Below are 12,036 nucleotides of genomic sequence, written 5' to 3' on the forward strand. Positions count from 1 at the left end.
GATTGAAAAGAAGTAATGGATGTAAAGCATTTGGCCTAGACCCTGGTGCATAATAAGTGATAAGTAAACAATACTTGTTATTATTGTAATTCTTTCAAATAACCACTTCAAGGGCATAAAAGGAATTTACCATTTAAACAAATTTTGTTTTTCCAAATCAGTAGTTTAGCCAATGACCTCTAAGGTTCCTTCCACTGTTGACAGTCAATAAAGTTCTAATGAGCCCCACCCTTGGGCTCACCCCACCTCCACCTTCTCTGCATTGTAAGCTTGAGGAATTTTTAATTCTGAGCAAGACAAGGCCAGCCCCCCTCAGTGTGCCCATTCCTCTGATTCCTCGTTCTAGGGTGACAGGGCATCTGGATGTGTCAGGATTCAGAACCAGTATGAAATTCATCCTGAGCTGGACATCCACCGGAGCTCCAAGACCGGCCACCTCCAGGGAAGGGTCGGCCGCAGGGGGCCCTGCTTTAGCGTCTAGGGTCCCAGCTAAAAGAAGCCGAGGGCAGCTTCCACGGGTTTTCCTTCCCTGTGACTGACTTTCTGGGTCTTACTTGCACAAAAGCGGTAATATTGAGTCTTCTCACATCTCAGTAAGTGTTGCTGAGACCCAGTCCTGGGAGCTTTACATGATCCCTTCCAGCCCTATACCCAGTGTCACCTCCTCAGTGAGACTCCTTGAACACTCCACGTAAAGCACCGTCCCCAACCCCAGCAGGCCTGTTCATGTAGACTGCAGGGACAAAACTCTGGTTCCGGAAATCTGCAAATAAATACCCATGTGAAACGGCCTGTGAACAGGTGTACTCGCCGCTGCCTTGCTTATATCCACTGGAGACTGGAAACGTCCTAAACCCCATCAGAACAGGATGAATTATCTGATCATCACCCACAAAAGGACATCTTGCAAAACAAGGCAGCTCTATATGAACTGGTAAGGAACCCTCAACGTGATAAACTAAGTGAAAAGAGCGAGGTACCAGACTGTGTGTACAAAATGCCACCATTTGGGTTAAAAAAGAAATACATGTAATTGTGTGTATGTGCCTAAAATATCTCCTTATGCACACCTAATTGGTAATGAGATTTGTTTCCAGCCAGGGAGACAGGGGTGGGAGGGAAATGCACTCACCTCTGTACACCATTTGCATTTCCTCCTGTGGGCCCCAGTTTATAATAATAATAGTAATCATAGTCATAGTAATAAGGGCCCCCGTGGCTGGCCCGTCTTGGAGCTCTGGTGGACGTCCAATCGTAAGAGCAGAGAGCTTGTCTCTATTTGATGTGCTGTTGTAGCCCCAGCCCAACGCTTGCTTCCCACTCCTCCCGCCATCATAGGGACTCAATAAATATTTGCTGAAGGGGCTTCCCTGGTGGCGCAGTGGTTAAGAATCCGCCTGCCAATGCAGGAGACACAGGTTCGAGCCCTGGTCCGGGAAGATCCCACATGCCGCGGAGCAGCTAAGCCCTTGCGCCACAACTACTGAGCCTACGCTCTAGAGCCCGCGAGCCACAACTACCGACCCTGCGTGCCACAACTACTGAAGCCCGCGCCTAGAGGCCATGCTCCGCAACAAGAGAAGCCACCGCAATGAGACGCCCGCTCACCACAACAGAGAGTAGCCCCCCGCTTGCCGCAACTAGAGAAAGCCCGCGCGCAGCAACAAAGACCCAACGCAGCCAGAAATTAATTAATTAATTAAATAAAAAAAATTTTTTTTTCTATTATGAAAGCTACTGAGGCAGCGACATTTCCGCTGGATCCCCATCCTTTCACCACGCAGAGGACTCCAAGTTGGAAGTTACATGTGCCTGTGATGGTTGGACTGATGTCTGGAACTGTGGGCTCCACAAGGCAGGGTCCAGGGCAGCTTTAGTTCACTTTATATACCCAGGGACTAGCATGGTGGATGGATGGAAGGATGGGTGGTTGGATGGATGGATGGTTGGATGGATGGGAGAATACCTTAACTGGCTTAACTGGCAGTCTGGGCTGCCCGTCCACCAAGTGAGGAACCTCCCGCAGGCAACTCACGGCTCGGAGCCTCAGTTTCCCCATCTGTAAAATGGGGGCTGTAATACGTACGTCCTACAGTTGTCGGGAAGAGTAAATTAGTTTAATATGAAAAGGGCCTAAAACAGTGGCTGGCACATACTGAGTGCTCAATAATGTAATATCTTACCATCTGGGGACAGGACAGCACTGGGTCAGAAGCGCCACCCCCAGACACAGCCAGGCCTGCTCTGGAAGCCGGCTCTGCGGCTTACTGGCTATAAGAACTTCAGCAACTTCCTTACCTTTGTCTGAGCCTCTGGTGCCTCATCTGCAAAATGGGCTAAAATAGGGTTATTAGGGAATTAAATAACACGGTGCAGGTGTGTTTTCTGTAGGTTCTTTGTGTTACAGTAAGCATCAGATTTAATTAATTAATTTATTTATTTATTTATTTTTAAATGGTTATTCTGCATTTTCTTTTTTTTTTCCTTTTTTTTTTTTCTTTTGGCTGCACTTGCACAGCTTGCAGGATCGTGGTTCCCTGAACAGGGATCGAACCTGGGCCCTCAGCACTGAAAGTGTGGAGTCCTAACCACTGGACAGCCAGGGAATTCCCCAGATGTTATTTTTTCAGTGTTTTTACTAAACCTAGGGTTTTTATTTTATTTTATTTTATTTTTTAGGTTTGCAAGCAGGTTTTGTTGGTTTTCACCACATTCAAGTTAAAACATTCAAGCTGGACAAAATGACATAGAGTGGAAGGTCCATCTCCTGGCCACCCCAGACCCTTAGCCCTGGCCTCAGCCTCCAAGCCCCCCGCCCAGGGCAGCCTCTTCGTGGGCCCTCATCTGTCCTCCCAAGGATATTCTAAGTGTGTAGCGGCATGTGATGTGTATTACTTTTGTCAACAATAAAAATGAAATTGTGACACCTAAATTCATTCTGTCATCAGCTAGAACGAGTAAGCAACAATGGATAGGGAAAACAACAATTAAAAGGGAACAGTTGAGAAAATTCTGTCTTTCTGAAGATTTTCTTAAATGGTTGGTGCCTGCCACCACTGAATTTCTTCTGTCTTGTGAGAAAAAGAATATGCATGGATGTTAGTGGGGGAACAATCAAAGTCTCCGCTCACAGAAAATCAGTATTCCTGGCCAAAGAGAAAAAGAAATGGGGAATGCGGGTGGAGGGGCAGCTCCTACCGTCCCTCACCTGTGCTCCAGAAAATTGCTTCAGGTGAGAAACTGTGCTGATTCCAAAGTTAGGAAACAGGTAAAAAAAAAATTTTTTTTTTAATAAATTTATTTATTTATTTATTTATTTTTGGCTGCGTTGGGTCTTCGTTGCTGCGCGCGGGCTTTCTCTAGTTGCTGCGAGCGGGGGCTACTCTGTTGCGGTGCACGGGCTCTAGGCACGTGGGCTTCATTAGTTGTGGCACGCAGGCTCAGTAGTTGTGGCGCACGGGCTTAACTGCTCCGCGGCATGTGGGATCTTCCCGGACCAGGGCTCGAACCCGTGTCCCCTGCATTGGCAGGCGGATTCTCAACCACTGCGCCACCAGGGAAGCCCAGAATCGTCTATTTAAAAGCTAAGATTCCGTCTCTTCCTTGCTTCAAATCAAATTGCAATTGGAATTAAATTCAAACCCCTTAATGCGGCTGCCAAGCCCCATGAGTTGACTCCTGCTTCCCTGTCACACCTCCCCCTCCTCTTACTCCATGCTGCTGCCCTGGCCTTCTCCCCATCCCTGAGCTCCTTTCCACCTGGGGCCTCTGTGGCTGGCCCACTCCCATCATTCAAGGCTCAGTTAAAATGTCCCCTCTTTCAGGAAGCCTTCCCTGACCACCCCAGCTAAGGGACTGCCCACCACCTCTTTCGGCACCTCCTCTCTATCCCTAGTCCCCGTTTTATTTGCATCGTGGCACTTAGCGTCCTCAAAACTTCTCTCCTTACTTATGTGTTGGATCCACGTCTGGCTCCCCTACTGAGGAGTAAGCTCGGGGGGCTTCATCTGTCTTGGATGCTTGTCTGCTACTCCACTACCGAGAAGACTGGCTGACTTGAAACAGGTGCTTTCTGGGTGTTTATTGATGAAGTGAATCAATGACTGCTTAGGAGATAAGTCCCAGAGTTGAAAACCTTAGCATCTGTAGGATCCCTCACCAAACTGTATCAATTTGGTCTTGTAAAAGGTTATGTAAGTTCTAAGAGTTTTCTGTAAGATGATGGGTTCCAACTTGTCATCAAGCTTGAGGCAGAGGACAGGGGGTCTCTGCAGGCTGGAGCCGACCCCAGTGCATCAGAAACAGCAGCTATTGTAGAAAAGATGCTGGTGATGCCACCAAACCCAGGGCAGAGGCTAGCAGTGGTGCACGGGGTATTAGCAGCTAAGTATGAGCTAGGCAAGCTCCTAGCCCAAATGTCAGTTGCAGGTTTCCTGGGTCATTTAAGGCACAGGAGCTCTCCTGACAGTTTACAAATTCTTTTGGCATGGGAAAAGTTCATAATACCAGCAGCTGCTGTTTACCAAGCACTAACCAGGCACCAGGCAGGGTGCTGTACCCTGTGGCCCATCATCATCTCATTCATCTTCCCAACATCCTCATGGGAGGGCAACTAAGATTCCAGTTTTGAGGTGAGGCAAAGGAGGCTCAGAGAAGTGAAGCACCGTGCCTAAGGCCACACAGCAGGAAGTGGCTGAGTCTGACCCCAACCAGGCCGATCTGCCTTGGGAACAGAGCACTCAACCTCAGCCATGTCTCAAACCTGGACCAGATTCTTTGATTCCAAAGTGACAGTTGATTCACATCGACCCCACCTTGGCTGAGAGTGAGAACAGGAAGAGGCCGACTCCCAGTATCCAAGAATGATGTCAGAATCCCCAACATAACAAGACAGATTTCAGACCCTGATAAAGGGCAGCGGGTAGAAAGAGGCACTGCCTACTCAATCCTAATACACATCTTCCCTAAGAAGAACACTCCCCCACCATGTGTGCTGGCTTAGCTCAGGAGAACAGAGGATGAAACACCTTCTGGTGGGTCATTCTGGATGCCTATGTGGCCCTGAGCAATGAAGTGTCTCCAGGGAAGGGCTGTTTGCAGAAACCCCACTCTCACCCAGCTCGGCCCCAGGATTCAACATATTTTATTGAACAAATACCCTGTGCTGGGCATTGGGCTAGTTAGTGCGTGGTGAGACTCTGGAGGGCAAGATGGACCTGGTGCCTGCCATCGCGCACTTAGAGTCCACTGGAGAAGCCAGACAGTTGAACCATAATGTGTCCCAAGTGCTCCGTGATCACCGTGTGCATCTAAGATTCTAAGAGCCGGAGCACATCACCTGGAGAAGATGCTGAGGACACAGCATCCAGAAGGGATGTGACTCAACAAAACGTTAGAGCTACAAGATCCTGGAAGGCAGTGGTTCCTCAACTCAGCTCACCATCAAGATCGCCAAGAGAAGTTTGTTTTTAATAAAATAGATTCCTAGACCCTAGGCCCAGAGTTTCTGATTCAGTAGGTCAAAGGCAACAGAAGGACCTCAATATCTAATCCTTCCAAGAACCTCTGATGACCTGCCAAGTTTAGCAGCCATTGCTCTCAGGGGTCAATATTGGGATACCCAGAGGTACCCAGTGAAATGAAACAAGTAGAAGGAAGAAGTGAAATGGACCTCTCACAGTTTTGAATTTGCTTTGGACAGGGATGTTGGGGTGACTTCTCCCCAAGAAGATGAAAGATCAGGTCACCACCTAATGCAGTTGCCACCAGGCAACAGCACCATGCATCAACGTAGCTGTTAAGAAGGTACAAGCAGGAAAATGATGCTTCATTTAACACTGGAGTCCCCATGATGTTAACTGGACCTGGCCCAGTGGTTAGACCACGGAGGTGGCTTCCTCATTCTTTGTGCAGATATGATACGCATGTTTAGAAAAGAACCCACAGAAAGATCAATGGGAAGAAAAGAGCAAAGGGAAAAGAACTTAACAATTGGATTCATTTCCTAGAGCTGCCATAACAAAGTGCCACAAACTGGGCAACTTAAAGCTGCTGAAACTTATTGTTTCACACATCTGGAGGGTAGACATCCAAGTCAAGGTGTCAGCAGGGCCACGCTCGCTCTGAAATCTGTAGGGGAGAATCCTCCCTGCCTCTTCCATCTTCGGGAGGTGGCCAGCAACCCTCGTGGCTGCATCCCTCCAATCTCTGCCTCTGACCTCACGTGGCCTTCTCCCCTCGTGTGTCTGTGCTTCTTCTCTTTTTGTAAGGACACAAGTCATATGGGATTAAGGCCCACTGGACTCCAGCATGACCTTATCTTAATTTAATTAGAAGCCTATTTCCAAATAAGGTCACAACTGAGGTATAGGGGTTAGGACTAGGACATACCTTTTGGGGAGATACAGTTCAACCCCTAACACCCATGAAGTCCCAAAGGCCTTCTAATCTCAGTAAGGGCCAGATGCCAGGATACCCTCTTCAACCCATCCAACTCCCATACTCTCACCTGTGAGGATCATTCCTTAAGACTAAGATCTTTCCTTGGAAAATGTTGGGAAGCCTCAAGGAACACTCGATGTGTCATGAAAAAGAAAAACAACAAAAACAAAAAAAACCAAGGGAATTCCCTGGTGGCCTAGTGGTTGGGACTCTGCGCTCTCACTGCAAAGGGCCGAGGGCCTGGGTTCAACCCCTGGTTGGGAACTAAAACCAAGAAGCTTCAGGGGGCGACCGGAAGAAAGAAAAAACAAACCCACTGAGATTTGACCTTGTAAACATTCTTAACAAAGCTCTTCCCGAAGAGGTCCCTGGAGTTATGCCTTTCAACTCTTCTCAGTTTCCACACTTTTCTTCTGCCCATCTCCCGCATCGAGATGTTATCCGAAAGAGGCAGGGAAATTAGTGTTTATGATGGTGCGAAAAATGACTGAGCATTCCATCAAACTATGGACTCCAATGTAATAGTAATTTTCAAAAATCATGAGGTCAGGTTTGTTTCTGCAGAAGATTATGTTCTGTGTTGCTAGCGGACAAAGGCTCGATACACCATGCATGAGTGGACCTTGGGCATAATGCCAGCCTGGGCTGGCAAAACCAGGAAGGGGTCAGGTTTTGATGGCTCCAAGTGTCACCAAGCCTCCCAGCCTGGTAGGCTGCAGATTTCAGAGAAGCAAATGAAGACTGTCAACTGGAAGAGAAATTCAGTGTATCTGAGATCTGAGAAAGGTAAGCCAACAGTGATCAGATCATCAAGAAGCAACAGCTACCCCTGGGAAGAGCACACTCGTGCATTGCGGCATGGGGCATCGAAATTTCGAAAGCAAACCTTTCTTATCTCCAACTAAAGGGAAAAGCCTCACCGCCCACTGAGCTCAAACAGAGAGAGAGGCATTGGCCGACGGTCACTGCCATGCCAGGGATAAGAGAAAGCTCCCTCACCTGGAAAACACCTGGAAAACGTGCTTAAAGGAACCTCAGACTGTTCTTCCCCTTGCAGCCAAGGGCAGCTATTTCCTGGGTTCTCCACCTGCTGTAAAGGAAGGCAAACTAAACTGCCACTTCATTACCCCAACACACCCCGGGAAAAGGAAAAGACTAGAGAAATACAGACGGTCCCCTGACTTATGATGGTTTGACTTAGGTTTCAACTTAACAATGGTGCAAACATGACATGCATTCAGTAGAAACCATACTTCGAAATTTGAATTTTGCCCTTTCCTGGGCTAGTCATACCCTCTCGTGATGCTGGGCAGTGGCAATGAGGGTCAGTGACAGATACACTCACAACCATTCCGGACCCAACCATTCTGGTTTCCACCTGCAGTAGAGTAGTCAACAAATTACATGAGCTAGTCAACCCTTTACTATAAAATAAGCTTTGTGTTAGATGATTTTGCCCAGCTGTAGGCTAATTTAAGTGTTCTGAGCAGGTTTAAGGTGGGCGAGGCTAAGCTATAACATTTGATAGGTTAAGTGAATTAAATACATTTTTTTAAAAATTGAGGTATAGGGAATTCCCTGGTAGTCTAGCGGTTAGGACTTAGTGCTTTCACTGCCAGGGCCCGGGAACTAAGATTCCACAAGCTGCGCAGTATAGCCAAAAAAAAAGAAAAAAGAAAATTGAGGTGTAGTTGATGTACAATAAATATGCTTTTGACCTAAAGCTATTTTTAACTTATGATGAATTTATTGGGATTTAACCCGATCGCCAGTCAAAGAGGACCTGTACCCGAAGTCCTCGGAAGTCACAGCAACCTGTACAGGAATCCACAACAGCTGGTAACCAACACTTACCCCGCGAAATAGGCAGTGGGCTCCCGCATCCCCACCACTGCTGGGCCTTAGAAGGAGTTTCTCTGTCTCTCACCCATCCATGACCTTATCTTGTTTTGTTTTTTAACATCCAAATACAGGAACTTCAGGTCTCAGACCTCACCCTGACACTAGACCCCCAAAGAGAAAAGAATGATGGTTGTTATGAAGTCATTTCAAATGAGAAACAGACTAACTGTCCCTTTCCTAACTCACAACTTAAAACTGTGTGCACTTGGGAGATAAGACAACCATCAAGTGCTATTGAAAACACCCTCTGACCTTCCAGAGAACCTCGAAGTGTCTGTGAGGCAGGCAAGCACCTCCAAGGTGCCAGGTACCAGGATGGGCAGGTATCCAGTTTACAGACGCAGAGTCCTGCTGAGTCCCTCTCATAAATAAACGTTAGACCGCACGTGCCTTCAGACAATGGTTTTCCTTCGGTGCAACCAGGGGAAAAAAGGGAGCATCTTCATTTCTTCTCCCAGAGGGCAAAGACTTCAGCAGCATCTTGTGTCTTCATAAAAAGCAAGCCCAACCTGTCAAAGAGCCAGCCGGCAACAACGGCACAGTGTGAAGGGAGAAGGGAGAAAGGAATATAATTCCTACCAACACAAGACTTGAAACAAAAACGCTGGCCCCTGGGAAAAACAAGAGTCCATTGATCTGATGGTCCTGGGAGGTGGAAGTGCTCAGAGGGCAGGAAACCCTTCTCTCACCGATGGGAAAGCCGAGACAGCCGGTGTTTCGGTAGCGACCTCATGAGGGTGCTTGGTTGTCCTCCATGGCACCAGCTCAGAGTGTTGGGAAGTAAAACCTGTTATCATGCACTGGACCCAGGAACCCGGTAGCTGTCCTCCGGTGTCCAGTGGGAGCGAGGAAAAAGGAGAGCTGAGCGCTGAGCCAGGCATAAGCCCTGCTTATGACTCACTCCAATCCTGGGTTGACTTTGGGTTGATTCCAGAACATTGTCTGCACTGCAATTCAGCACAACTCCTCAAAGCCAGACTCTAGTCCCAAAGCAAGTGAAGACACCGATAAGAAAATAGTCCTTTTTCCTTTGGCCCTTTGCCCCCATAACTTCCTCTTAGCACCCAACGTCTCACGTCTTGACTGAGAAATAACTGCCAATATGAGACCTTTTTGCTGCTCTAAAGCAAAGCAGTTGTGATCCTGACATATCAGCCAGATAAATCCAACTTAATGGGAATGTTCAGCGGCCAAGAACAGGCTGCCAAGAGCAAAGTATTAGGCTGGCAGAGTTTAAATTACTTAACAACATCCAATGCCAACATTAAATCAGGAATTGCTGACCATTTGGTAGAGAGTTATGAATTAAGGATTATGAGACTGGAGTTGAAGAAATAGCCTTATCCAACGTTGAAGCGCAGCCACTCATGCCAAACTATAAACATATCACTTCCTGGAGGATGTGCCAGGCCACTTCAACTTGAAATCAAGGACTGTCGGTGTGCATCCAAGATCCTTGCAAACATCCAGCAAGTACACAAGCCCTACCAGTCTCTTCTGCTCCACAAGTACAGAGACCCAACCTCTGATCTGCCCAGCAGACAAAATGATTAGGATCCCTTGGATAGATGTGCATAATCACGTTCCCAAAGATGGAGAATTTCGATTGATTGAAAACACTCAGAGCACCTACCACACCGCCACTGCTTGCATTTGACTGAATGCCAAGTCCTCCCAAGGAGGATCTGCCCAAGGATTTACCAACAATCATCTCATTTCCATTCTCAAAATTTTGAGGTGGCAACTTCACCATAAGTACAGTGTTTCTCAACCGAGCAGCCTTACACAAGAGACATGATTCCCAAACTGCGGATTCCTCTCTTGTTGTCAATCAACCATCCCTCACACATCTCCCAACAGCCCTTGTGTTGGGGAAGATGGTACCATACACAGTCAAGAACCGCTGATGAGTGCGGGACGTGACGCAATAGAGCAGTCTTCCAAAAGAGACAAAACGAAACTCCAGATTCCCCTTGGCACAGAGATTTCCTGCTCCGTCTTATTAACTAAGCCACGGTCAAACCAGAAATTAGCTCTGCCATTCTTCCACTCCTCTTAGAAGATTAAAAAAAAACACATCAAGTTACAACCAGACTTTCACAGCTTCTATTGAGAATACTTTCTTTTTATTATACAGGTTTCATATACATAACAATTATTTAGGGAACATTTACAGGCAAGGAGTTCAATTCCAAAACTCCGTTTTCACCCACACACACTGTACTTCACACTCATCTTCGGGGTCAGCCCAACAGGAATAAGACAAAGTTATTGCTTTGTGAACAGACAGCTTCAATTAAAGTAGAGTCTTCCAGAGTCGAGAAAAGCGCTCAGGATCCTCTTAACTCTTAATACCCTGTGTACATATGAATAAAGCCTAAAGATGTGTCTTAGATTACCCCGTCACCTTTAAAAGCTAATATTAAAGTTGAATCCCATTTCTCAAAAAGTCATAAGAAGTGCACCCGTATTTACAGACCCCATTAAATTATGCATAAATAAAATCTGTACACTCAACGCAGCTTCTCAAAATACAGAATCTCCTCTGGGACTTGGGATGAGAGACAGCAAAAAAAAAATGCTTCATGCCCACCCCTTTTCAAGTTTTCTCGAAACACCAAGATGTGAAATAAATACGCAAAATAAAGCTTCCGTACCTTAAAGGAACATGTCTTTTCAAAGAGTCTCCTCCTATTTGAAGAGTTAACTTTCAAAGTTTTGTTTTGTTTTTTTCTTAAAAAGAAAAACATAAAATCATCAGCAGGCTTTGCTTCTACAAGTTTCGTAAAACCCGAAGGGTCCCTGTGAACAAGGGATTTAAAGTGTGTCAAATATCACCTATTAACCAGTTCTTAAGCGGATAGAATCCTTGCCTCCTGCGGTATGTAGGATGAGACTGAAGAGGGTACATAAATACTTTTACTTTAACACTGAACGTTATTGTGGATCTGAATCACATCAATTTGACATTTCAACAGCTATGTGTGTGGGGGTTTTTGTTAGCCCAGGGAATTTATTCAAAAGCTTCCAAAACTTGTAGCACCACTTTCAGAGAAAGGAAGAATGGGGTTCCAAAAAATAAAATATCAGCTTAACGGGTAAAGAACCAGCACTTGTCACCTCCTGATAGCTCGTCCAGAGTTTAGGAGACACTTCAGCGCTCCTTAAATACTAAGGAATCCAGGAGGGCACGTGAAGATCTGGAAATCGACGGAGGCCCTTTTCATGGGAAGGTGGATAACAAACTCTGTCCCCCAGGCAAGCGGGGTTCCCAGTTTGTCCTGGTCGAAACCGGTTTTGGAGTCCTTTTCCTTCCAGACTCTTCGGCCCTTTGTTCACCCCTGTTTTACTTCCTGTGCTTCTCCATCTTTTCCAGGGCTTTGCTGGAATCGGCTGGACTCTGGTCTCCGGGATTCATGTAGGATTTGTCTATGACCATCAGGGCTTCTTTTATGTAGTTCTGCACGGCAGACACAGCAGCACAGATGGCCTGGCTGCCAAACCCGTGGGTAATCAGGCTGAAATGAGACAAGCAGTTCTGGATGCTGGTCTCCAGGACCGGGGTGGGCCGGTTGTTCCCATTGGGAGTTCGGTCTTGATTGAGAAGGTCGGTGAATTCTTTACACACTTGCCTGTGAAAGACAGTCAACACACACCACTGAGTTCAATCTAGGCCGTGACAGGTAAAGAGCA

General features: G+C 46.8%; 1 protein-coding gene across 8 annotated transcripts in view; it reads right to left on the bottom strand.

Moving 5' to 3' along the window:
• Positions 1–12,036, bottom strand: part of TFAP2C (transcription factor AP-2 gamma) — a 34,633-nt gene that overhangs the window by 13,777 nt on the left and 8,820 nt on the right. For 2 of the 8 annotated variants that reach the window (XM_082428152.1, XM_082428156.1), the window contains one exon: positions 10,439–11,145. The exons of 1 other annotated variant lie outside the window; for it this stretch is intronic. In XM_082428152.1, coding sequence (XP_082284278.1) covers positions 10,857–11,145 — 289 coding nt within the window. In that variant the 3' untranslated portion in view covers positions 10,439–10,856. Of the gene's footprint in view, positions 1–10,438; positions 11,976–12,036 lie in introns of those variants that run through there. 5 more of the 8 variants (XM_082428148.1, XM_082428153.1, XM_082428151.1 and 2 more) reach the window with 4 other exon arrangements.

The sequence above is a fragment of the Balaenoptera physalus genome (assembly GCF_965194825.1).
Source record: "Balaenoptera physalus genome assembly, chromosome: 16".
Taxonomy (NCBI): domain Eukaryota; kingdom Metazoa; phylum Chordata; class Mammalia; order Artiodactyla; family Balaenopteridae; genus Balaenoptera; species Balaenoptera physalus.